Here is a 22,982-nt window from a genome sequence, read left to right on the forward strand (position 1 = left end):
ATGTAAGAAAATAAAATAAAATGTAATAAAATCAATTCATTAAGAGAACTAGCCATTTTGAGGTCTCTTAATGGACTCTTCTCCCATAAAAAAGGAAATGAGCAATAATGTTCATATATTGAGTTCTTCAAAAACGGCCCACATTTAGCTAGACTTGGTCATGCTCCCCATGCTGTTATCTTTGCAGCACAAACCAATGGGAGAAGCATTATACACAGACAGGTGAGTTCAAACTGCTGGCTTTGCTTCTTTGTTTTTACTTTTCTAGTTACTTACTTGCTCTGCTATATTTTAAATATTATAATTTGTCTAGGCATAATGGTGATAAATATATATAAATTTCAAGTGTACAGATGAATGGATTTTCACAAATGCAGCCAAATTCATGTAGGTGAGGGGTTGTCACAGGCCAAATTTCATCAGCGTCTTTTTGTCAGTAAAACTTTATTGGCAGACCAGAAAGCTCACTTCCTTCTGCTCAAATGCATCCTGTCCCTGGGGCAGAAGGAGTGGGTATACCACTTTGTACCTCCATGTCCCACTGAAGTTGTTAGGGGCTTTTTATATTCTGGTTGGTATATAGAAGTGTCTCATCATGGTTTTAATTTGAAACTCCATGACAGCTAAAGATGTTAAATACCCTTTCATATGTTTATGATCATTTAGATATTCTCTTTAAATTCTCATCCAAAGTCCACTTTTACTGGGGCATGTCTTTTCATAATCACTGGTAGGACTTATTTACATAGTATAGGTAAGAGCCTCACTGTGACTGTGAACTGTCCAGAACCACCTGAAAAGAGAAGAGGATTTTTTACTTGTTTTTACTCATTTGTTTGGGAGAGAGGAAGAGGCATATGGAGAGAAGCTTCTTATTTTCTCTTTTGTTCCTAGTATATAAAATTATTATCGGCTTATATGGTGACTTGGTATCACATAAACCTCTTACTAAGGAGTAATATCAATTGGAGCTATTTATAGACTTTTTTGAGATTTCCTATATAATCTCTATTGGTATCTATAACTTAATATTACCTTTCTGAACATTAGACTTTCATTGCTCTTTGCTAGCTACCTTTAAACCATCCATATAATGCTGAATGAAATTGGTAATATTAGGCACCACTGTTCCTAGAATGAAGATAAACATGTTATCATGGCTTGAGATGTTATGTTTTCCACATATCTCTTATCAGATTAGTGAAGTTTTCTAATATGCTTTTTTTTTAAATTAGTTTTGTACTCAGTGAATACAGTCAAGTTGGTACCATTGTTAGCCTCCTCCCTGTTCTCCACCCTCCACAGGGACCCTCTTCATTGGGGAATATGGGTCGTGCTTTGGGGGGTTAGCAATCAGTTATGGGTAGGAGGAAATGTCTCTGGATATCATGACACAATGTGCGGCTCTAACATTCTTTCCACCCCCTCTTCCACAAATTTCCCTGAGCCATGTTGGATTCATTTTAGGTCTGTTTCAGTGATGAGGTCTTGGGAGCCTCTGTGTCTCTAGATATCTTGTTTGGTAGGTTGATTGTTCTCTGTGTCTATCTCCTTTACCCTTGTGCTTGTACTAGCTTTGCAAAGAAAACAGCACTCTTGCTTGTTTCCCCAATTATTCTCAGTTTTATCTGGAGCCCTTTTGAGGTATGGTCAGGTGGTTCTCTCCTTAAGATCTGCATCTATCTGAAAAAGAGAAGCAGATTCTCCAACAGAGAGTAAAGTTAGCACCAGATAAATGGGATAACCATTATTTTTTAGAGAGAATTTAACATGTGTATGCCTCCTTGTAGCCCGTGGTTGGTGGGAGCTTGATAAGGGAGAGCGGGCTCATTTTTGGATATGGTTCTGACTCGTTTCCCAGCTCAATATTTGTCCAAGCAACTCATGGTCTCACCTACTTAGCAGCAAACAACCTGACATGATGCTCACACAAGTGCAATAGTGGCACACAGCCATGGTGGGAAACCAACTATTCTTGATTTGGCTAACAGATCTGCTCAGTGGAAGTTTTCCAATATACTTATGGCATTATCATAAGAAGCTATTACATCCTATTACATCATTTTTCTGAGTTACTGAAGTGATTATGTAGCTTTTCTTATTATTATAGAGATATCATTGTTAGGATGGTCTTTGTAAATGATTTGAGCCATCATGCTTTTTTTTTTCTTATTCTCTCAAATAATTTCTGTAGAATAAGTATTTTTTCCTTACATCTTTAAAAGAATTTATTAGTAATATCAAACTGACCTGAATTTTTCCTCATGTTAATGTTTTAAATGATATGTTTATTTAGCAGAGATGGGACTTCTCATATTATCTTTTTCTCTGAGTATCCACTATGAAACACTATGTTTAGTTGTGTTTTTAAAGACAATTATCAACTTTATCTAAATATTCAGATCAGACATAAAATTAGTTATCAAGTCCAGCATATATAAGGTCTACAATAAAGCCCCGTTTTGCTTGTCTTCCTAGTTTTTGCCTCTCTTTTTAATAGTCTGGTTAGAAGTTGGTTGGTCTTTTGAAAGGAACAACGTTGGACTTACTTTTTCTCTATACTTTTGCTTTCTATTTAGTTAATTTTTGCTCTTTTTCTTATTTCCTTCTTCATACCTCCTCTGGCTTAATCTTCTCTTCTTTTTCCAACATCTTGAGATGGAAACTCAAATCATTGGTTTTCTATTTTATTATGTACCACTATAGGCAAGTAAAATGTAAACCAAAGGGAAGTATATTCATTATTAGAATGTAAGCCATTCAGAATAGGAAGTAGATTTATAAAGATCACGCTGGGTGTGGTGGCACACGTCTTTAATCCCAGCACTCAGGAGACCGAGGTAGGAGAATGGCCATGAGTTCAAGGCCCCCCTGAGACTACAGAGTGAATTCCAGGTCAGCCTAGGCTAGAGCAAGACCCTACCTTGAAAAACATAACAAAAAAAAAAAAAAAACAAAGAAAAAAGATCTGAAAACCATGATGTGAAAAGAGCAAAAATATGACAAGAATTATGTTATATAAGCCTTAGACACAAAAAATATTGTTTACTTGACGTGTACACTGTATTATCTGAGATATCCATGTGCACATTTGTACATAAAATATAAATAAGTGAAATAGAAGGTCATATGCAAAATTCGCATTAGCTCCACCGCTGTGAGGGACACCAGACCAGGAGGAAAGAGTAGGATGAAAAAGTTTACTTTTCTCTCTATATCTCATATATTCCTAAATAGATTTGAAATGCCTGTTTTAAAATGTTACCAAAAGTTAATATTAACTCTTCCGTGGACAAGCAGATATTTATTACCTAGTACTCTATTCTTTGCAACATCTAAATTGTTTTTCAAAGACATTTTTTCCAACTTGGTTATCTCTATGCTGCAACATCCCCCTTCCCTGACCCCGGTGAGAAATCAGCAGCCACTGGGCATGGTAGTTAATCACCTTAGAAACAGTACAGGTAGGTCTCAATTGTGACATGTGAAAATAAATGTTTGGTTTAATTATAGTTCATGATTTTATGCTTAAATGTGGTAGGTTCCATGCTAAAAAAAAAAAAAAAAAAAAAAAAAAAAAAAAAAAAAACTACCAATGAGCTGAACACACTTTGTTTTTTCTTTTGATTTTATATTTTTTTTCATTATACAGCCAACCTTCAAGAACTACTCTTCAATGAGTCTTGCATTTTCATATCTATAATAGGCACTAATCTTAGTAAGTCTAAGGATTGTCTCTGTCAGTTTAATTTCCACCTAATGGGTCTGTTTACTATTCTTGCCTTTCTTTATTGTAACTATATATGAGTCACTGAACTAATGTTTAAAAATTCCTTCTATACACACACAAAAAAACTGTAGGTGTATGTAAAACTATAAACACAAGGGAGTTCCATTCCTATCTTCATGAAGCCCAGTGTAGTAAGGGGGGGGGAAAGAGACAAAGCTGTAAAATCAAGAGTAATTTCTGTGGTAGTGAGAGTTGTGGAACCACCAGACGTTTCCAGAAGAGGGCGCGTGTGAGCTTACCCTTGAAGTAAGACTCCAATTACTTCCAGTTACCAACTGAAACATTAAACCTATGTTATGTCTCCTTCACGCAAAGCCAAAATTATTTTGAAACTATGTTTAGGAGATAGGGTATATTTGAACTTTAGGTTTAGAAGTCGCACAAAATCAAGTAACTGAGGTCTTGGAATGACATGGAGAAAAGTTGAAGGTTTATTCTATAGACAGTGAGGAACTTTTGTTATTTTTGGAAGGGAGATGATGAACAAGTGGTTTTTAGCCGAGTTTTAGGTTCACAGATAGTTTGAGGGCAGAAACTAAAGGCAAAGAAGCCAGTTAGAAAGCTAGTGTCTTAATCAAGTAGGAAGTCTGGGGAAGATAGAATGCTGAGAGACGTTCATGAAGAGAACTGGTAAAACGTGGCCGATAATGGTTCTGAAGGCTGAGCTAGCAGGTATCTAGCTTGTAATTACAGAGAACCGCGGGCAAAAGGGACTAACGGAGCCTCATGTGAGGAGCTGGTGACATCAGTGTGTCTTATCACTAGCGTGGATGGGGTGATGGCTACCAGGTTTTCCAAGTGTAATTGATACCATGTGAGGAGATACATTGAAGACACATGAATATCCTAGTTTTGGGTTGGAGAGATGGCTTAGTGGTTAAGGCACTTGCCTATGAAGCCTAAGGACCCATGTTTGACTCTTTAGGTCCCACATAAACCAGATGCACAAAGTGACGCAAGTGCAAGTGCACAAGGCCACACAGGTGCACTAGGTGGCACTCGTGTCTGGAGTTCAGTTACAGTGGCTGAAGGCCCTGGCATACCAATTCTCTCCCTCCCTCTCTCTCTCTCTGTCTCTCACTCTCTCACATAAAAAATATATGGATTACAAGATTCTTCTGCCTACGAAACTTTAGCATTCTTTCACTAATGGTGACTTTTCTGTTTCCACCATCCCTTTTCTGTTTATAAATTAGAGTGGGCCACGAGGAGCCATCCTTCATGCCCTGTTTGTTGACCATGTATTGAGATTGGTTTATATTTTGATCCATATTGATGGTAGTCGGTGTGGACTTACGTATTTAGTCTTTGGGTTATATTCCAATGCTGTCATCATTTATTTCACTGCATGGAACATTCAAGCCTCAGCCATTGGTAGTGCTTCCAGAGTATCCTGTATCTTGTTGATGTGTCTCATCATTTCTTGGGCATTGGGGTGTTGCCTTATTTTCTTGCATCATCAGATATTCCAACTTCCTCTTGTATTTTTCTACTGCAGCTCTGGAATCAAACTTTCTGCCAAAAATCCTGGTTCCTTTTGTTAAAGAAATGCATTTTGAAAGAATTAGGGTATGAGATTTGCACCTCTTTGTCCAGCATTTTGGCTTCTGGAAGAGATGATTTTTGTGAAAAAATATGACTTAGGGCAATGACATCATCAGATTCTAATTCTTTTGAAAATGGTGATGGGAGACGGATGTTCTTTGCTTTTTCCTTTTTTCTTCCCCAGTTCTTCAGTTTGGATTCACAACGATCTTTGTGGCAGCTTTTCCTCTGGCACCACTTCTGGCCTTACTGAATAACATCATTGAAATTCGACTTGATGCTTATAAATTTGTCACACAGTGGAGAAGACCTTTAGCTTCAAGGGCCAAAGACATAGGTAAGTCATTTTGGGGGAAATGTTATTAGAATCTAAAAGCCACCTGCTTTAGATGTTCCCCAGGGCTCAAGACTTTAGAATTTAAATCTTTTGAGTTTTCACTTTTTAAAGTAGATCTTCCTTTTTTCCATTTTACTTTGTATACTTTCCTAAATGTTTTCCTGACTCACATGAAGAGAAACCAGGTTTTTCTAATGGCACAAGTGAGATAGTTGAATTCAATGCAGCAGCCCTCATCAGAGGTGCCTGAGATCAGGGCCTGCCTGATTCATCTCTGCATCAAGCCCTGTATACAGAGTCCTCAGGCGCCCAGCCGGTGTGTTTTGATGGGTGTGTAGCACAGATGTTTTGTAGCCTTTTAATAAGTATGTGAAACATGTGTATGTTCACTGGGGTCTACTTGGGCCAGAACAGTAGGAATGGCCCATGGAGATGAGCAAATGGATATGGAGCCTATGCCTTAAGAAGCTCCAAGTCTAGAGGCAGTTTGACACCTTGTGCTGATCAGATCAGTTTGCTCGTGTGCCTTGCTGCTGACCACAATTCTGTGACTTATACTTGATGCTGCCCAGTATGTTGTGAGTACATTGGCACTGCCACAGACATTCTTTCAATTCCAGAGCGCTGGGAAATACAAATCATTACCCCTGGTTGCCAGAGGTACCAGGAAAGATGACAAGGAAAAGGGGTTTCTTTTGTTTGTTTTTTGTCTCTATCTCATCCTTATGATCTCTGATGGGACTAACCCCACCCTTCTGTTTGAATAGGAATTTGGTATGGAATTCTTGAAGGCATTGGAATTCTCTCTGTTATTACAAATGCGTTTGTGATCGCGATCACATCTGACTTTATCCCTCGCTTGGTGTATGCTTATAAGTATGGACCTTGCGCAGGCCAAGGCGAAGCTGGACAAAAGTAAGTTTATAAAACTGTTATGAAATCTCCATTTCCTAGCCATCGTGTGGCATTGGACACTGACAGAGAAGCCTTTGTTCTGGGCCATGTGACACACAAGCCCAGACAAGGCATGTGGTGGGAGAGGTGAAATTATGATATTATTATACTTTCAGCCAAACAAAACTCATCTCCATCTCCTGAAGAGCTCACGATCAAACACGTCAGACAGGTTTTACATGGAATTTAATGTGAGAACACCAGTTAATCATTTCCTCTCCCTCTGGCCCCTGCCCACTGTGAAATTAGAAATGTATGATATACTAATTTGTGCGATACCAACAGTGGTATATGTAGAATTACTATCTGATTCACATTATCATATGTAATAAAGGACTGATTTTTCTCCATAGGTATGACCACAGCAGTGTCTGTATTTCTCTAGTCAAACTGAGGCACAATTCTTTGTTTGCAAGGACAGTACATAGTATCAGTATTTAAGTTCATTAAAACCTACACATCGTTATAAACAACACCTAGATTTTATTTCTCTACTTTTTATAATGGACAGGAAGTCTTAGCATATGTTAAAATTTGTTAAGGTCACAATAATGATTGCACTCTAATTTAGAAATTTAAATTTATGTAGTTCAGTATAAAGTATGTTTTAAAATTGTAAGGTCTTCTTGTACCCCACAAAAATCAATTTACGTGGGCTCGTCCCCAATAAACACAGCCTTCTCTCATGGTTTTCTAACCTAAATCAAATTAATTTGTTTCAAATAGCTACTGTAGACCAGAGGAATAAGTGCCCAGGAAATCAAGACAGCTGAATTAAGTCAGCCTGGTGTGGGTCCAATTCCATTCTTCATGTATGCAAATATACTAAGACCTGGATGGTTGAGGGCTGTGAAAAAGCTCAGTTCAGCCATTCAAAGAAGCTTCTATGAAGTTCTGCATTGCACTAACCTTGGTGCCATTCAACATCAATTGTCTAACAACTTCAAGTGAGCATACCAGTCCTTTGAACAGAGACTTAAAGACTTTAATTACACTGCCCAGGCTTTTTTTTTTTTTTCCTCATGGCTACTGCTGTAAACATGCTCTACTTGATAAGCCTGCAAAAACTGACCTTCATTCCAACCATGTCCAGATACATTTTGTATCTTATGTTCAAAACAACTCTGGGAGTAGAAATGCATTTCTGTCACACTCTATAAAGATGCAAGGAAGATGAAGCAAGGTGAAGGGCAGGAGCAGAGAGAGCGGTAACCACAGAATCCCACACAGAGGTAGAGCCTCACCCACCGGAAGTTCTCCACCCCTCTGTCTACAGCTCTGCCCTGTAGAGCTCATCTAGATGTGAACCCCTAGTTTCAAATCCCAACGGGCATTTTAGTCCTTTCCCAGTTCCAGTTATGGGGTAACTTGCCCTGGATTTTGGAAAACCAAAACATAAGTGAGAACATTTCTACACAATTGATAGTGTCCCTGGTGATTAAAGTTTATCTCGTGCAATTTGAGTCAATTTTGCTGGACCACAAAGGGATTTCCTTTCATTTTCTTTACAAACTCTCCTTGTGATCCCTGTGACACTTTAGTTTATAGAGCTGCTTCTTGTGTCTCAATCTGTCACTCATGATTCCTGTTTTCAAATAGTTATATTTACATAGGTTTCTTCTTAAATATCATTTCCTGCCCCAGAAGACACTCTCTTACTTACTGTCTTCTCCTCCCCTTCCATGTCCCTTCTTCTCCTCTTCCTCTTCTTCTTCCTCTTCTTCCTCCTTCTTCTTCCAATTTATAAATGCTCTAAAACTGACTGACCTTATGGTGTAGGAGAATTATGAAACTTTAGCAAATCATACACTTTGGGGATCAGATGTATACTTGCAATCAAGTCCATGATTGAACCCCACCGAGGCCATGCCTCATTGCAATTGAACTGGAACCTAAAGCAACTGTCCTCTGTCAGAGCAGTCACAATGCCTGTCTCCATAGCCCCGGTTCTTGTGGTCCTCTCTGCCTCCTCCATGGATGACAGCTCTTCTCACAGGCCCTTTGTCCTTTGTTTCCCATGCCCCATGACACCATGGTGGCCTACGGCAGTCTGCTTCAGGCTGTCCCTGGCTATGAGATGGGTACTGTCCCCAGTCAGACCATAAACTGCTGAAGAACAAGGACGTGTTTTCTCTCTGTGCACTCCCCACAGAGCTGCTCTGCTGCCAGGGAGCTCAGCAGTCAGGTCGGGTGGCCTCCATAGGAGACATTCACATGTAAGGAGCTCAGAAAGGAGCTCAGAGAACTCTAGGCAGCGGTTCTCATGGTACAGGATCATGGTAAGGATATAGAACGTTCCTGGCATCAAAAAGCATTTAAAACCCGATGCACTTGGTTAGTGATACAAACAAAAGCTGATTTTCCCATAGAAACAGTGACAGCATGGGAAGTTAGAACCTTGATCAGGAACCAGTGTTTATTCACAGAATTAGCTGCAAATACACCTTATTTAGTTGATCTCAGAGAAACAACTGTACAAATTGACGCAAGCATTTAAATTGATTGAGGCTTCACCATTTGGAAAGCTGTGCTTTGACACATGAGGTACTGAGCAGATATCTTCCCCTTCTTATTTATAATAGCTGACACTTTTATTGCAACAAGTCAGAAGCCTGCCTCCTTCTGTCCTCTTCAGCCTGAGAAGTTTCATCTGTTGAACATGTTTGATGTAAATACACGAACCCAAGCTTATTTTCCTCTTGGTATTTTTTGACCTTTGAGTCTCAGCCCCGGGCTATTAGTGTCACAACACCTAAAGCATCAGAAGTAAAGTTCATAGCATAATTCAGAGAGATTGTGCAGTGAGCTTGATCTAAAGTCCACAAACCTATAAATCAACTTCTGGTTCTGCTCTTCCTCCTAAAACTGGTGATAATGATCACTGGCACACCCTTTCTGTGTGTATTAAAAAACTGAACACCAGAAGTAATGATTTAAAGAAAAAAAAAAACAGAATTAGCCAAGCATGGTGGTGCACACCTTTAATTCCAGCACTTGGAAGGCAGGGGTAGGAGAATCTCCATGAGTTCAAGGCCACACTGAGACTACATAGGGAATTCCAGGTCAGTCTGGGCTAGAGTAACCTCAATAAAACCAAAAATAAAAAATGAAACTGTCACATTTCAGTGAATGACGTGTTTTGAGGAGTTACTTGAAAGAGGCATGTACTCTAATCCAAACAATGCCTTTACATAAGATGTTTTCTCCTGGTATCCCTGCCTCTGCCTCTGCCTCTGCCTCTTCAGCAGTTTTCTAGGGGTGTGTCCCTACCATAGCCATCAAGATGTTTTCTATGTCTCTTTTCTGGGAATGGCTGCAAAGGTATCCACTATCCCTTTAAGAGTTTTACGACTTGCTATTCACAGGGACCCTTTCCTTTGCCTGATGGAACATCTCATGTCTCTTTCATTATTAGGATAGGCTTAGCTTTCTTCTGCATCCCTGGAAACTGGCAGAGGGTATATAGTTCATCTACTCCAAAACCAAGTGAGAAGACACAGGATCTGCTGCCCTCTGAGGCCCTTCTGTTATGACAGTAGGTCAGTGAGTTGTCACATACACACCACTGGCTGAACTATGTACTATAAATATAGGAATAGGAGTAACCAGCTACCAAAGTCACATTTTCAATGTGTACGTGTGACTAGTACCACGTGAATATGCTCAGTAAATGGGTCCACAGATTTAGCTTCTTTATTTCTTTGGATGAGGGATGGAGAATGTGGTCCATGGACAGGTGTTTTATTTGAATTCAGATCTTGTCGATGAGTTTTGAAACAGACAGCCAGTGGATGGCAGCTTGAATCCCAAGGCCTCAGGACTGCTTTTTGAGATAAGAGTGCAGCAGGCATCATGAATATTTCATTTTAGTGCTGGGCCTATTCTATGCCAGTTTCCAGAGCACCTTGCCCTTCCTGAAGCCTGCTCGGCTTCTGAGAAGACTTGATTAGATTCTATGGGCTACTGCTGGCTTCCTCTCATTCATGGCTGATAACCATCAGGGCGTTACTATGTTTTCATATCACCTTCTACACGGCTCATAGATGCAAGAGGCATCACTACAAATCGCCCTTCCAACGAGAGGTAGATAAGGATGGAGGTGTGTTACATACCCACTGACCATTTGTTTGACTCACGAGAAACTTGGCAAATGGCTCTTTTAGCTGGGGTCACTTTTTTTTAAAGACCATGATAAAGCCAGTGGCTTGTCTCAAACAAGACAACATGTAGACCCCAATACACTCAGAACTGTTTGTGTCATCATCTTGGCTTAAAGTTCAGAAGCTTGGGATAATCACATCGGACATGTGAAGGAAGAGACTTTGGAGGCTATGACTTATTCATCAATAATTATTTCTTGACTTGCTGGATGCAAGATATACACCAAATGAATCACATTTACTCATAATTATCTAGTTAGAGACTAAACATGCTATCATAAGCTGCACTAACATCATTAATTTAATCCCTGCAATGAGCACAGGATGTGGGTAGGCATTTCTGTCACTTGAAGAAGCTACACAGGGTGAATATGAACAGAGCACAATGATATGAAAATGTCATAATGAAAACCAGTACTTTAGCTGGGCATGGTGGTACATACCTTTAATCCCAGCACTCGGGAGGCAGAGATAGGAAGATGTCCATGAGTCCGAGGCCACCCTAAGACTATGTAGTGAATTCTATGTCAGCCTGGGTTAGAGCGAGACCCTACCTTGAAAAAATGCAAAAAGAGAAAAGAAAACTACTAGTTTGTATGCTAACTACCTAAAGATTTAACCAAAAAAAAAAAAAAAAAACAAGAAGATTGAATAATTGTTAGGATCTTAAGTCCTATCTACCCTGTCAGTAGAGAAGGGTCAATACAATCTGTGGTATTTAGTTTCCCTCTAATCACATCATATGAATTTAATGTTCACTGGATTTTAACAGTGTATGGAACTTTCTAGGTCCTAAGGTACAAAAATACTTAACATGCCTGCTCTACTCAAAAAAAAAAAAAAAAACACCAAAACTACAATCTAAATAGGATATGCATTCACATAGCCAACACTAGGACAAGCTGCTAAGGTGGACAGTTATGTTCCAAGTATATCCTGTGAAATAACGATGCTCTACGTATGTTAACAGTTCAGCGAGAAGGAAGGGAGTGAGTCATTCTGACTGTAGCATAAGGGCATCTAACCAGATGGGTGGTGTTTGGCTGGACCATTAAAGAACAAGCACCATTTCCACTTGTAAAAAAAAAAAAAAAAAAAAAAAAAAGACTTAGGGAAGTGTGACAGAAAAGGCGACCAAGCAGGGCCATGCAAGCGTGTGATGCATTCGTAGTGCAGCCTGGCTGGAGCATGGGTGTGGGCTGAAGAGGAGGAAGGTCATGTTCACTCACACTAGTCATATTCACGTCATTTTGAATCAATGAATTGTGTGTGTGTGTGTGTGTGTGTGTGTGTGTGATCAGTGTAAGGGGCTGTGACTTATATACAGTTTGTGCCCAGCATGTGATACTGTCTTTGACCTGCTTCATGGAAGCATTGATTGGAGGAATGAAGGTCTGAGTGATATTTCCACACAAAAAGACTAGAACAAAAGAAACAGCCTTCTAATTCGGTATCCTAGGGACTGTAAAGCATACCCCAGTTCAAGTCTCTGTGACACAGCAGGGCTAGTTGAAGGCCTTTGCAGCTGCCAGGGCTCCTAGGAAGTAGGACATTGAGATTAGCATGTTAATTATAGAATCTGCATTGCCTTCCAAGGTGCATGGTTGGCTATGTGAATGCCAGCTTGTCCGTGTTTCGCATCTCTGACTTTGAAAACCGGTCTGAGCCTGAATCCGATGGCAGTGAGTTCTCAGGAACCCCTCTGAAGTACTGCAGGTAAGTAAGTGTGGGACCCTGCGTGGTTCTTTCTGAGCTGCGCTGACTCTGTCATGGGGAGGTCTTGCTCCCACAGCCCCTCTAGCAGAGTGGATTTAAGTCAACCATGTTGTACAACAGAATCACCTGAAAGATTTTTAAAGCCTTCTGTTCAGGCTGTGACTCAAACCGACACAATCAGAATCTTAAAAAGGCAGAATACAGACATCAGTATGGCTAAAAACATTCGGTGTATCAAAGTTGAGACTCGTGAAACACTAATAATGTGAGACTCAGGGGTAAGCTGCCTAGTCCAAAGACGTGGAAAACCATCCCCAGGTGATTTGTGTGACAAACACAGAGGGCACTTTCTCTCCATCTCCTTCTTCTACCAAGCTGCATAATATCACATTTCCAAATGTTCAACAGCTCAGCTTGGTGAAGAGTCCCAGGTAATTCTACTACAGCAAGGGCTCACGTTCTCTCCCTCTCTCTGAGGAAATTAAACCATACCTTTTAATAGTTATCCATTCAATAATATATGAAGAAGAATGTATTGAGGACCTACTGTGTGTAGATAACTGCTACTTTGTTTAACAAGCATGTCAACCTTCTAAGGTAGCCAGTAGTAACCCACTGAGATGCTTAGACTCCTGACATGGAATTCTTTCAAGGAGCATCCTTAATACAGGTACCATAAGGATATGGAAATAGCACTCTTGCCGGCAAAGGACTCTTTGGATAGAAGTCATAATATTGAGGTCCTGGCACAGTTACTTCTGACAGTATCAAGCAGTCCCTGTGGATAGGAATTTTCAGTTTTCCTGAACCCAAGTCAGATGATCTCTCTTTTTTTTTTTTTTTCTAAGTTAGCCTTTTAACTACTCTCTGTAAAATAATGCATTTTCCCATTCTCTTTCCTTTACCTATAATTGTTTTTTTTTTTTGGAGAAATGGTCACTGATATAAAAACTAAACATTGGGACCTACAAAAGACCACACTTACTCACTTAGTACCAATCGAAAAAAACCATACCCTGCAGAAGAGAAAACTGGTTTGGCCTGTGAAACCATTCAGACAAGAGACATGACCCTCCAATGGCTCTGGGCATGCACAGCTCCAAGACAAGGGTTCTCGGGAGAAGCCAGATGCGAGGCAGCAGGAGTACGCTGACGGCGCCTCTACACACTCACACTAACTTACCAAAATCCTATTACCTCTTCAGCCTCATCACATCATTTATTTCTACTTCCATGTGGATAAGCCAGCCAAATGAAGATAAAGTAGCTAGAATTTAGTCTTGCATTTCTCCCTGCTGGAGTCTGGTGGGGGAGGATATACATAAGAAGCAATACTTGATGCTGTATTTAACAGATACTCACTGTTTATCCAAATTATCTCCTATGTAAAGTTATTAGAATATGTAAGATTGCTAGAAGCATGTAGGAGCCCACAAATAAAGTGAGTCAAAATAAAATGCCAAATATTATCTGTATTTAGAAACATTTTCATTGTTATTATTATTATTTTGGCTTTTTGAGGTAGGGTCTCACTCTAGCCCAGGCTGACCTGGAATTCACTATGGAGTCTCAGGATGGCCTCGAACTCATGGGGATCCTCCTACCTCTGCCTCCCGAGTGCTGGGATTAAAGGCATGTGCCACCATGCCTGACACATTTTCATTATTAAAATAATATAACTCCTCTTACTTTTTGCTTCCTGGATCATGACTCCTCCTATTTGTTCTACACAACAGCATGAAAGTGCATTGCACAAATTACTAATGTGAGAGAAACTGATGTTGTCATCATTAACTTAAATTGTGAACATTTGGCATTTTTAAAAACTTTGCTAAAAACATTTCAAAAATTCTTCAGACTTTAAATTGTAGATAAAATACATGCATCTATACATGTATATTTATATACATACATATATCTTATAGAAAATAGAAATATGGGCCTTCTATTTTCAGTCATATAGCAGGAAATGCACCTGAATCAGAACTCAGGTTGAAAATATATGAACATATGGGCAGAATTTTTAGAACATCTCAAGTACATCAACTACCTGGAGAAAAATAAAATGATATTTTAAAACCCAAATTCAGTGGAGGAATTCAGAGTACACAAAGCCTGACAGCCATCTCTTACCCAGAGAGAATTTGCTGCACTGGGTGAACTTGAGCTTTACTTTCAAGGCTTCTGTGGTTAGGGAAGCTGAAAGACAATACAGAAGTGACCAGCCTGTGAGTAAATGTAAGCATATACTACATGGAGCAGTGGTAATATATTCATATCAGCATAGATGGTACAGCAGTGAAAACAAATTAGCTTCATGCAACAGCACAGATGAATCTTGCACCATAATAGTAAAAGAGGAATCTTTATGCAGGAGAGAAGGTCTATGGGCATTTACCCAGGAGTCACTTAGGGAGTCACAAAAACATGATCTCAGACAAACAAAGTTTGTATTGAGCAACCTCACAGGGCAAACTCTGTCTGGAGATGCATACAGCTGAAAGGAGGGCTTGTCTTTTGTTAGGGGAAATCACATCTGTTTATTGTCAAGGTTATAGGTAAAAAGTTCAAGTAGCAGGTAACTAATTAAGGAACTTAGAGTGAGCATATCTGGGGAGTGTTTATAAAGGTTCATCATCAAAGGCATTTACACATGAAAGAAAGTATTGAACGTATCCTATCTAGGGAAAGAGCAGAGAGGAGTTGGAGTTAGAGTTGCCTATGCTTCAAATGGTTTTGGCAAAATGATGCCTATTGATAAGATGGCTGACATGTCAGCTTTAAAAGAAAACAGTACAGCAGCGAATACATGAAGACAGCACATATGAGATTAATGAATGCATCTGCTGCTCGAGATTTGCATTATGCCAGCAAGGCGCGTGCAGAGTGGGCTTAAAGTTCAAGTTTGACTCCCAAGCAGCTTTGGAAGACTATACAAGATATGGCATCTTTTCATCAATCTCAAATACAAAATTAGTATAATAGTCACTCAAATGTATATGCATATATAATATAAATACATATGAATGATAAAAATGAGAAGTCAACAAAGGGGAAGGAAGGGAATGAGAAGTAGTGGGAGCACAAAGGAAATGTCAAATAAATAAAGTTAATTCAGAAAGGACCATAACAATTGAGTCACTCGGAAATGTTTGGTCCAAATATCAGTGCCACTAGACTACATGAAATTTTTGAAAGTTTAAGAAAGAAAACTTTGATCTTATGCACTTTGAAACTGAGGTAACATGGCATTTTCCACAACAGCAAGGGGAAGGGTTTTCTTTGTACAGATGTCAGAGAACAGGCAGCCAATCACATTGCAAATGATCATCATCACATCAAAACCAGAACAACAGGATTGGGGTAGAGCTCAATCACAGAGCAGAGACCACAAGGGCTCAGAGCCACATGTTGGGTCATGATATGCAAAGACATTTATCTTACCCATAACTGTGGGCTAACTCCACAATGCATGACCCATATACCTCAACAAAGAGGGGCCATGGGGAGGGGATAGGTCACGGATGAGCCTAATAATGGTACCAAACTGACTGTATTTGCTGAATACAAAACTAATTAATTAAAAAAAAGAGTCCCTGAATTCAGTCTCCAGAATGCACACATGTGCACACGTGTGCGCGCACACACAGTCTCTCTCTCTATCTCTCCCTCTCACAGAGGATATAGGATGTTATGATACCAGTTTCATTTGGTTCCAGTTTTGTGTCCCTGCCCACGTACACACCCTTATCCTCCCCTCCCGCACCACCCTCCCTATTGTCTGGTCCTTGAGGTACATATCAGGTATGTCAGCATCTCAGGGAGATTCAGGTTAGGAGCCACAGATGAGTGAGACCATGTGACGATTGTCTTTCTGTGATTAGGTGAGTTCACTGAGAATGATCTGTTCCAAGTTCTACCATTGGTCTTCAAATCCCATTGTGTCATTTTTACTTTCTGCTGTCTAGAATTCCATCGTGTAGTTATACCACAACTTGGTTATCCATTCATCTAATGATGGACATCTGTGTTGATTTTTTTTTTCTTAGCTATTAGGAATTGATCAGCTATAAACATGATTGAACAAATCTCTCTGAACTGGATAAATGTCCAGTAAGGGAATAACTGGGTCTGTTGGTAACTCTATAGTCAACCTTTTAGGAATCTCCATATTGATTTCCATAGTGGTTGTATTATCTTACATTCCCACCAACAGTGAATAAGGGCTCCTATTTCTCCACATCCTTGCCAGTATTTGTTTTCCTTTGATTTTTTAATGTTTGCTATCCTTGCTGGGTAAGGTGGAATCTTATAGTTGTTTTAATTTGCATTTACCTGGTGGTTAGGGATGTTGAACATTTTCTTAAGTGTGTGTTTGCTATTTGTATTTCTTCCTCTGATAACTCTTGTTTAGTTCTCTGCCCCATTTTGTGAGTGGGTTGTTTGACTTTTTATTGTTTACATTTTTGAGTTCTTTGTAAATTTTAGAGATTAGGCCACTATCAGTCATATAGCCGGCAAAAATTTTCTCCCATTCTGTGGGTAATTTGTTGGCTCTGTTTATTGTATGTTTGTCTCTGAAAAAACTTTTCAGCCTCATGAGATTCCAATGGTTGAGTGATTGCTTAATTTCCTGAGCTACTAAGGTTTTGTTCAGGAAGTCTTTTCCCACTCCTATATCTTGGAAAGTTCCTCCTATTTTTTCTTCCAGTAGTAGCAGTTTCCAGTCTTATATCAAGGTCTTTGATCCATGTGGACTTGATTTTTATGCATGGTGAGATGTGTGGATCGAGTGTATTTTTCCTACATATGGTTATCCAGCTTGTCCAGCACCATTTGTTGAAGATGCTGTCTTTTTTTTCCATTCTACATTGTTAGGGCCTTTGTCGAATACCAAATAGCTGTAGTTGCTTAACCCAAAGTCCAGGTCCTCTATTGCCAGATCACTTTGAAAAATAATCTACAAATTCATAGAAAAATAAGAATTAGAATCCAAAAGTTTGGAGTAGTGTGAGACAGGCATACTCTAATTTTATTGATAAGAATAACTGATCCCCAGAAAGAATGCTATGAATTCTGTTGTGAGCACTGATGTGTGCATAGTTTAAGGCACCAAAGATGATGGAGAGGTTGAGGTCTGTCCTTTTTCCTTTGCCTAAGAACTAGCTATATGCACAACAGAAAGGTATTGAGGCTTTTCTTCTGGAATATTTATTTAGACTATTTCTGAAATATTTGTATATAAAAATGAGTAAAGAAATTATATTTATCTTTATTTAAAAAAAAACAGGGCTGGAGAGATGGTTTAGCAGCTAAGGTGCTTGCCTACGAAGTTTAATGATCCATGTTTGACTCAACAAGACCCACATAAGCCAGATGCACAAGGTGATGCAAGCACACAAGTTTGCACATGCACATAAGGTAGCACACACATCTGGAATTTAATTACAGTGGAGGTCCTGACAAACCAATCCTCTCTCTGTCTCTCTCTCCCCCCCCCCCCACGCACACACAAAAGAAAAAAAAAGGCCAATCTGTTGGGCTTGCCTCACTAAAAAAAAAGAAAGAAAAGAAAGAAAATATAGTTTCTGGTTATTGGTGAGCTGTGCTCTGCAAAAAGTAAACAGAGGTTAGAATAATCTATGCAAATGTTTAATCTTGAGCAAAATTCCTCTTCCTAATATTGCATACATATTCATTATACCTATGCTAGGGACAGATTAATGACCACATATTAGAGAGCAGTGTTTTAAATCATCACCACACAGGGAACCAGTAGTTTGAAGGTGTTAATAAATTCATTTTTAATCTCAGCACCATGTATTTATCAAAAATATCCTTCTAATGATAAAATCTTTATGCACTATCATTACTTTCTACCCATAGGCACTGATAATTATGAGATGTCTGTAATAACAATAATGACAACAGCTGTTTTTTACTAGTCCTTAATATGTTGCAAAGATATTCCTCATAGGAAATTGTTCATGTCTTCATGTGCAAATCAGTGCAAATCTTGAGATTAAGCACTATCTTATAAATAAGAACCAGAGTAGTCATAATTTTTATTCAGACAGGGGAATTTCCCACATCTACACTGCAGAAGTAGCCAGTATTTCCAGATCATTCTAAATTTCAGTAATAAAAAGAACATTGAGGGCTGGAGAGATGGCTTACCAGTTAAGGGACATGCCTGTGGAGCCTAAGGACCCAGGTTGGATTCCCAAGGTCCCATGTAAGCCAGCTTCACATGGTGATGCATGCATCTGGAGTTTACTTGCAGTGGCTAGAGGCCCTGGCAGGCCCATTCTCACTCTCTTTCTCCTTCTCTCCCATCCTGTCTCTAATAAATAAATAAATAAAAATCTTTTTTTTTTTTAAAGAACACTGAGTTCAAATGCATGAAAACTTAATGGCATTGAAGAGTCAGTCGCCTTTCAGTTTTCCCACCTGTGAGAATAGTGATAGTAACAAGGAAGATACAATGCAGTCACACAGATTAAGGGGTCCACATCGGTGCTTGACCCCTGGCAGATGTTCAGCCAATGTTTGTGGAATTTGGTGCTAACTACAATGTTAGAGATAAATGATACATTAGGAAGGACTCCAATGGCAAGTGGCAAAGATTCCAGCATAAGTTGACTTAAGCAAAAGGAAATGTGTTGGTTTAGGCGCATGGGAGAGTAGTACAAGCTCTTACATAACTGAATCCAAGAATTGATCAGGGTCAGCCAGACTCTGTCTCTCCACTCACTCTGTTTTGTTCTATTTTCTTTCCCAAACAGTCTTAGCCTCTCCCTCTCCCTCTCCCTCTCCCTCTCCCTCTCCCTCTCCCTCTCCCTCTCCCTCTCCCTCTCCCTCTCCCTCTCCCTCTCCCTCTCCCTCTCTCTCTCTCTCTCTCTCTCTCTCTCTCTCTCTCTCTCTCTCTCTCTCTCTCTCTCTCCTTCTTCCTCCCTCCCTTCCTCCTTCTTTGTGCAATTTGTGGTGGCCCAGCAGATCCCAGGTTTACATTCTGTAGACTCATTGACAATCCACTAGTCATATCTCTAGTTAAGGTCTGCATCATCTTTTGAGCTGAGGTTGGGCAAAGGGCAAAACCTATCCAATCTCCATGGATCATTGCCCAGAGCAGAAGAAATGTTGGTTTTTAAAAAATATTTTGGATGGCTTAGTGGTTAAAGTGCTTGTCTATAAAGCCTAAGGACCCAGGTTCGATTTCCCAGTACCCACATAAGCCAAATATACATGGTGGCATATATATCTGGAGTTTGTTTGCAGTGGATGGAGGCTCTGGTGTGCCCATTCTCTGTCTATCTTTCTCTTTCTATCTCTTAAATAATAAATAAATAAATATTTTATTTATTTGCAAGTAGAGAGAGAGATAATGGGCATGCCAGGGCTTCTTTCCACTTCAAACTAACTTCAGATACATGTGCTATTTTGTACCCCTGGCTTTATGTGGGTACTGGGGAATTAAATCCTGGCTGGTAGGCTTTGCATACAAGTGCCTTTAACCACTGAGCCATCTCTCCAGCCCAAGAAATAGTCTTCTAATTGAAGAAGACGTGCGGGACAAGCAGAGCAACGGGTATGCAACGTAAAAATTACTTTTTCAGTATTTGCTGTCATGAATGGGGACTCCATTACTAGAAATGGTAGACATATGAGGATCATAAAAATCAGAATTGGAATCCAATTCCAATTGGAATCCCTGTGTGTTCATAGATATCGGGACTACCGGGACCCTCCTCACTCACTGGTGCCCTATGGCTACACACTGCAATTCTGGCATGTTCTGGCTGCTCGGCTGGCTTTCATCATCGTGTTTGAGGTGAGTTTTCTCCAACAGTCCCTTTGTTTCCTTTGACATAAAGAAGTCGCTTGGAATAATGAAGACTTCCAACATAATTCTCTACTTCTAAAAGTAGCATCGTCATAGTCGTAAGATGTAACTAACCTCTTTGTCATCTTTCCTTCTCCTTAATTGAAATGTTTGCATTTTCCAGGAATGTTTTATTTAAAGTCTGTCAGTAATTGCTAATGGATAAATTATGGAATCACAGGAATGACTTAATATTCTAGGATTGTGATTCTTGAACTTTAGGATAAATGCAGTTTATCTATCCCTAATCCCTGAGGTGCTGAGACATCTGTGATGTCCTCCAGGATTATTCTCATGCAAGGCTCATGGACCACAGTCTGGAAAGCTCTGAGCTGGGTGATACAAGAGCTACTACTGGCTATGTATCATCATGGAATTACTTAAGTATTCATTACCACAGGCTTGAAATAGACTTACAAAGTACAATCTACATAGCAATTGCCTATATTATGTGTCAATAAAAATATATCATTGCTTTCTTTTCAGACTTTCAGAAAATTGCTGTGAAATATTTATATTTCTATAACCCTAGCCATAAATATAAATGTAAAAATTGCTATAAAAGGTTTCTATTTCTATAACTGTAGTCATAAATATAAATTTCATTTCTTGCTACATATATTGAAGCCACATTCATGCAAGCTAAAGATGCCTCGGTTTAGACCCAAAGTGTCTTAAAACTTTGAGACTTTTCCATCTCTACTTTTGTGTTCCACTCCAGACAACTAAGGAACAATACTATTAATTTGCTCTCCCTGGTCCCCAGGAAATAGCTTGTCAATGACTCAGTCCCTCCTTAAAGAAAAAAAAAAAATCTTTTTTACATTAGGTCTCCTTCTAGCCCAGGTTGACTTGGAATTCACTCAGTCTCAGGGTGCTCTCACAGCAATCCTTCTAAGTCTGCATCCCAAGTATGGGCATTAAAGGCATGCACTACCACACCCAGCAAGAAAATACTTTTTAGCCGGGCATGGTGGTGCACGCCTTTAATCCCAGCACTCGGGAGGCAGAGGTAGGAGGATCGTCATGAGTTCAAGGCCACCCTGAGACTACAGAGTTAATTCCAGGTCAGCCTGGACCAGAGTGAGACCCTACCTCGAAAAACCAAAAAAAGAAAAAGAAAAAGAAAAAACTTTTTATTGACAACCTCCATACTATAGATAATATACCATCATCATAATCCCCCTCCCACTACCTTCCCTTTCCCCCTTCGCATCCCTCCTCCACTGAACCACTGATTCCCTTCTTTCCAGCTAGTTCCTAAAGAAGATATTTTTAACTTAACATGGTCTTGAACTTTTTTCAAACAGAGATATTGCTTTAAGCTATTACCAGACTTTTCAGGTAGAACTAACCTTATGATATATTGTTATGTACTATTTAAAATGCTAGAGATGTACAGAGAAGGCTCTGAACATCATCTGTGTGTTGCCAAGCTTATTGCTTTAAATATAATGAAGAACCCTCAGAGCTATCCTTGGACACACTTTTATCTTCAATGAACGCTTTGGATTTGTAAGGACTTTTACATTGTCATCTGGTACTCGGTGATCACGAGGTGTTGTAGTTAATTTCTCGTTGCTGTGATCAAATGCTGGCAAGGAGCTACTTAAGGAAGGGGGAGTTTGTTTCAGTTACTAGTTCAAGGATTCAGCCATCGTGGTGCAGAATGATAGGTAGCTGGATACATTCAGTCCTCAGTGAAGAAACAGAAAGTAATGAATTTTGGTGCTTAGTCAACTCCCTCCTTTTCATGCACTCTAGTGCCCCAGTTCATAGAATGGCAGCCCACATTAAAGTTCAATTAACATAATCAACATGACCCTTCTTGAGCATGCCTAGAGGCAGGCAAGTCTCCTAGGTGATGCTAGATCCTGTCAAGTTGACAATATAAACCACTGTCTTGGTTTCTCATTGCTGAGACAAGTACCTGACCCTCCCCCCCCCCCCAGAAAAAAAAAATAAGGGAAGAAGTGTTTGTTTCAGTTGATAGTTCCAGGTCACAGTCTGTCACAATGGAAAAGGCATAGTGACAGGAGCGTGAGCGTGAGCGTGAGGCAGCTGGTCATTTTCAGTCCAAAGTGAGGAAGCAAGAGCTGTGAATGCTGGTGCTCATCAAGCTTTCTCTTCTTTTGTGTAGTCCAGAATCCCTGTCCATGAAATGCTGCTGCCCACAATGAAGGTGGGTCTTCCCACCTCAGTTAACCTAATTAAGATCATCCCCCACGGGAATGATGAGAGGGGGGTTTCCTGGGTGAGTCTAGATAAGGTCAACTTGACCATCCATACAAACCATCACAGCCAGCATATAAACTAATAAAAGGGACTGTGTTTCTAGAGTCCCAGCTATTTGCATTTGAGGTAAAGAATGTGTGGCAGTTTTCCACAAAGAAAATGTTTCTTCTTAAAATGCTCATTTCCCTAGGTCCACAGATAATTGTTGTAAGCGAAATTTGTGAAACATTTGATAATCTACAAAGCCTTTAAAAACATTTTCTTGGGCTGGGGAGATTGCTTAGTGGTTAAGGTGCTTGCCTGCAAAGCCAAAGGATACGGGTTCAATTCTCCAGGACCCACATAAGCCAGTTGCACCAGGCG

The 22,982-nt window shown here is 39.7% G+C and overlaps 1 protein-coding gene across 6 annotated transcripts in view; it reads left to right on the top strand.

Annotated features, from left to right (window-relative positions):
* Ano4 (anoctamin 4) overlaps positions 1-22,982 on the top strand; it is a 429,439-nt gene that overhangs the window by 402,842 nt on the left and 3,615 nt on the right. For all 6 annotated transcript variants that reach the window (XM_045153480.1, XM_045153481.1, XM_045153482.1 and 3 more), the window contains 4 exons: positions 5,520-5,672; positions 6,440-6,587; positions 12,383-12,502; positions 20,228-20,333. In XM_045153480.1, coding sequence (XP_045009415.1) covers positions 5,520-5,672; positions 6,440-6,587; positions 12,383-12,502; positions 20,228-20,333 — 527 coding nt within the window. The remainder of the gene's footprint in view (positions 1-5,519; positions 5,673-6,439; positions 6,588-12,382; positions 12,503-20,227; positions 20,334-22,982) is intronic.

This window comes from Jaculus jaculus, chromosome 6 (genome assembly GCF_020740685.1).
Source record: "Jaculus jaculus isolate mJacJac1 chromosome 6, mJacJac1.mat.Y.cur, whole genome shotgun sequence".
NCBI classification, from domain to species: domain Eukaryota; kingdom Metazoa; phylum Chordata; class Mammalia; order Rodentia; family Dipodidae; genus Jaculus; species Jaculus jaculus.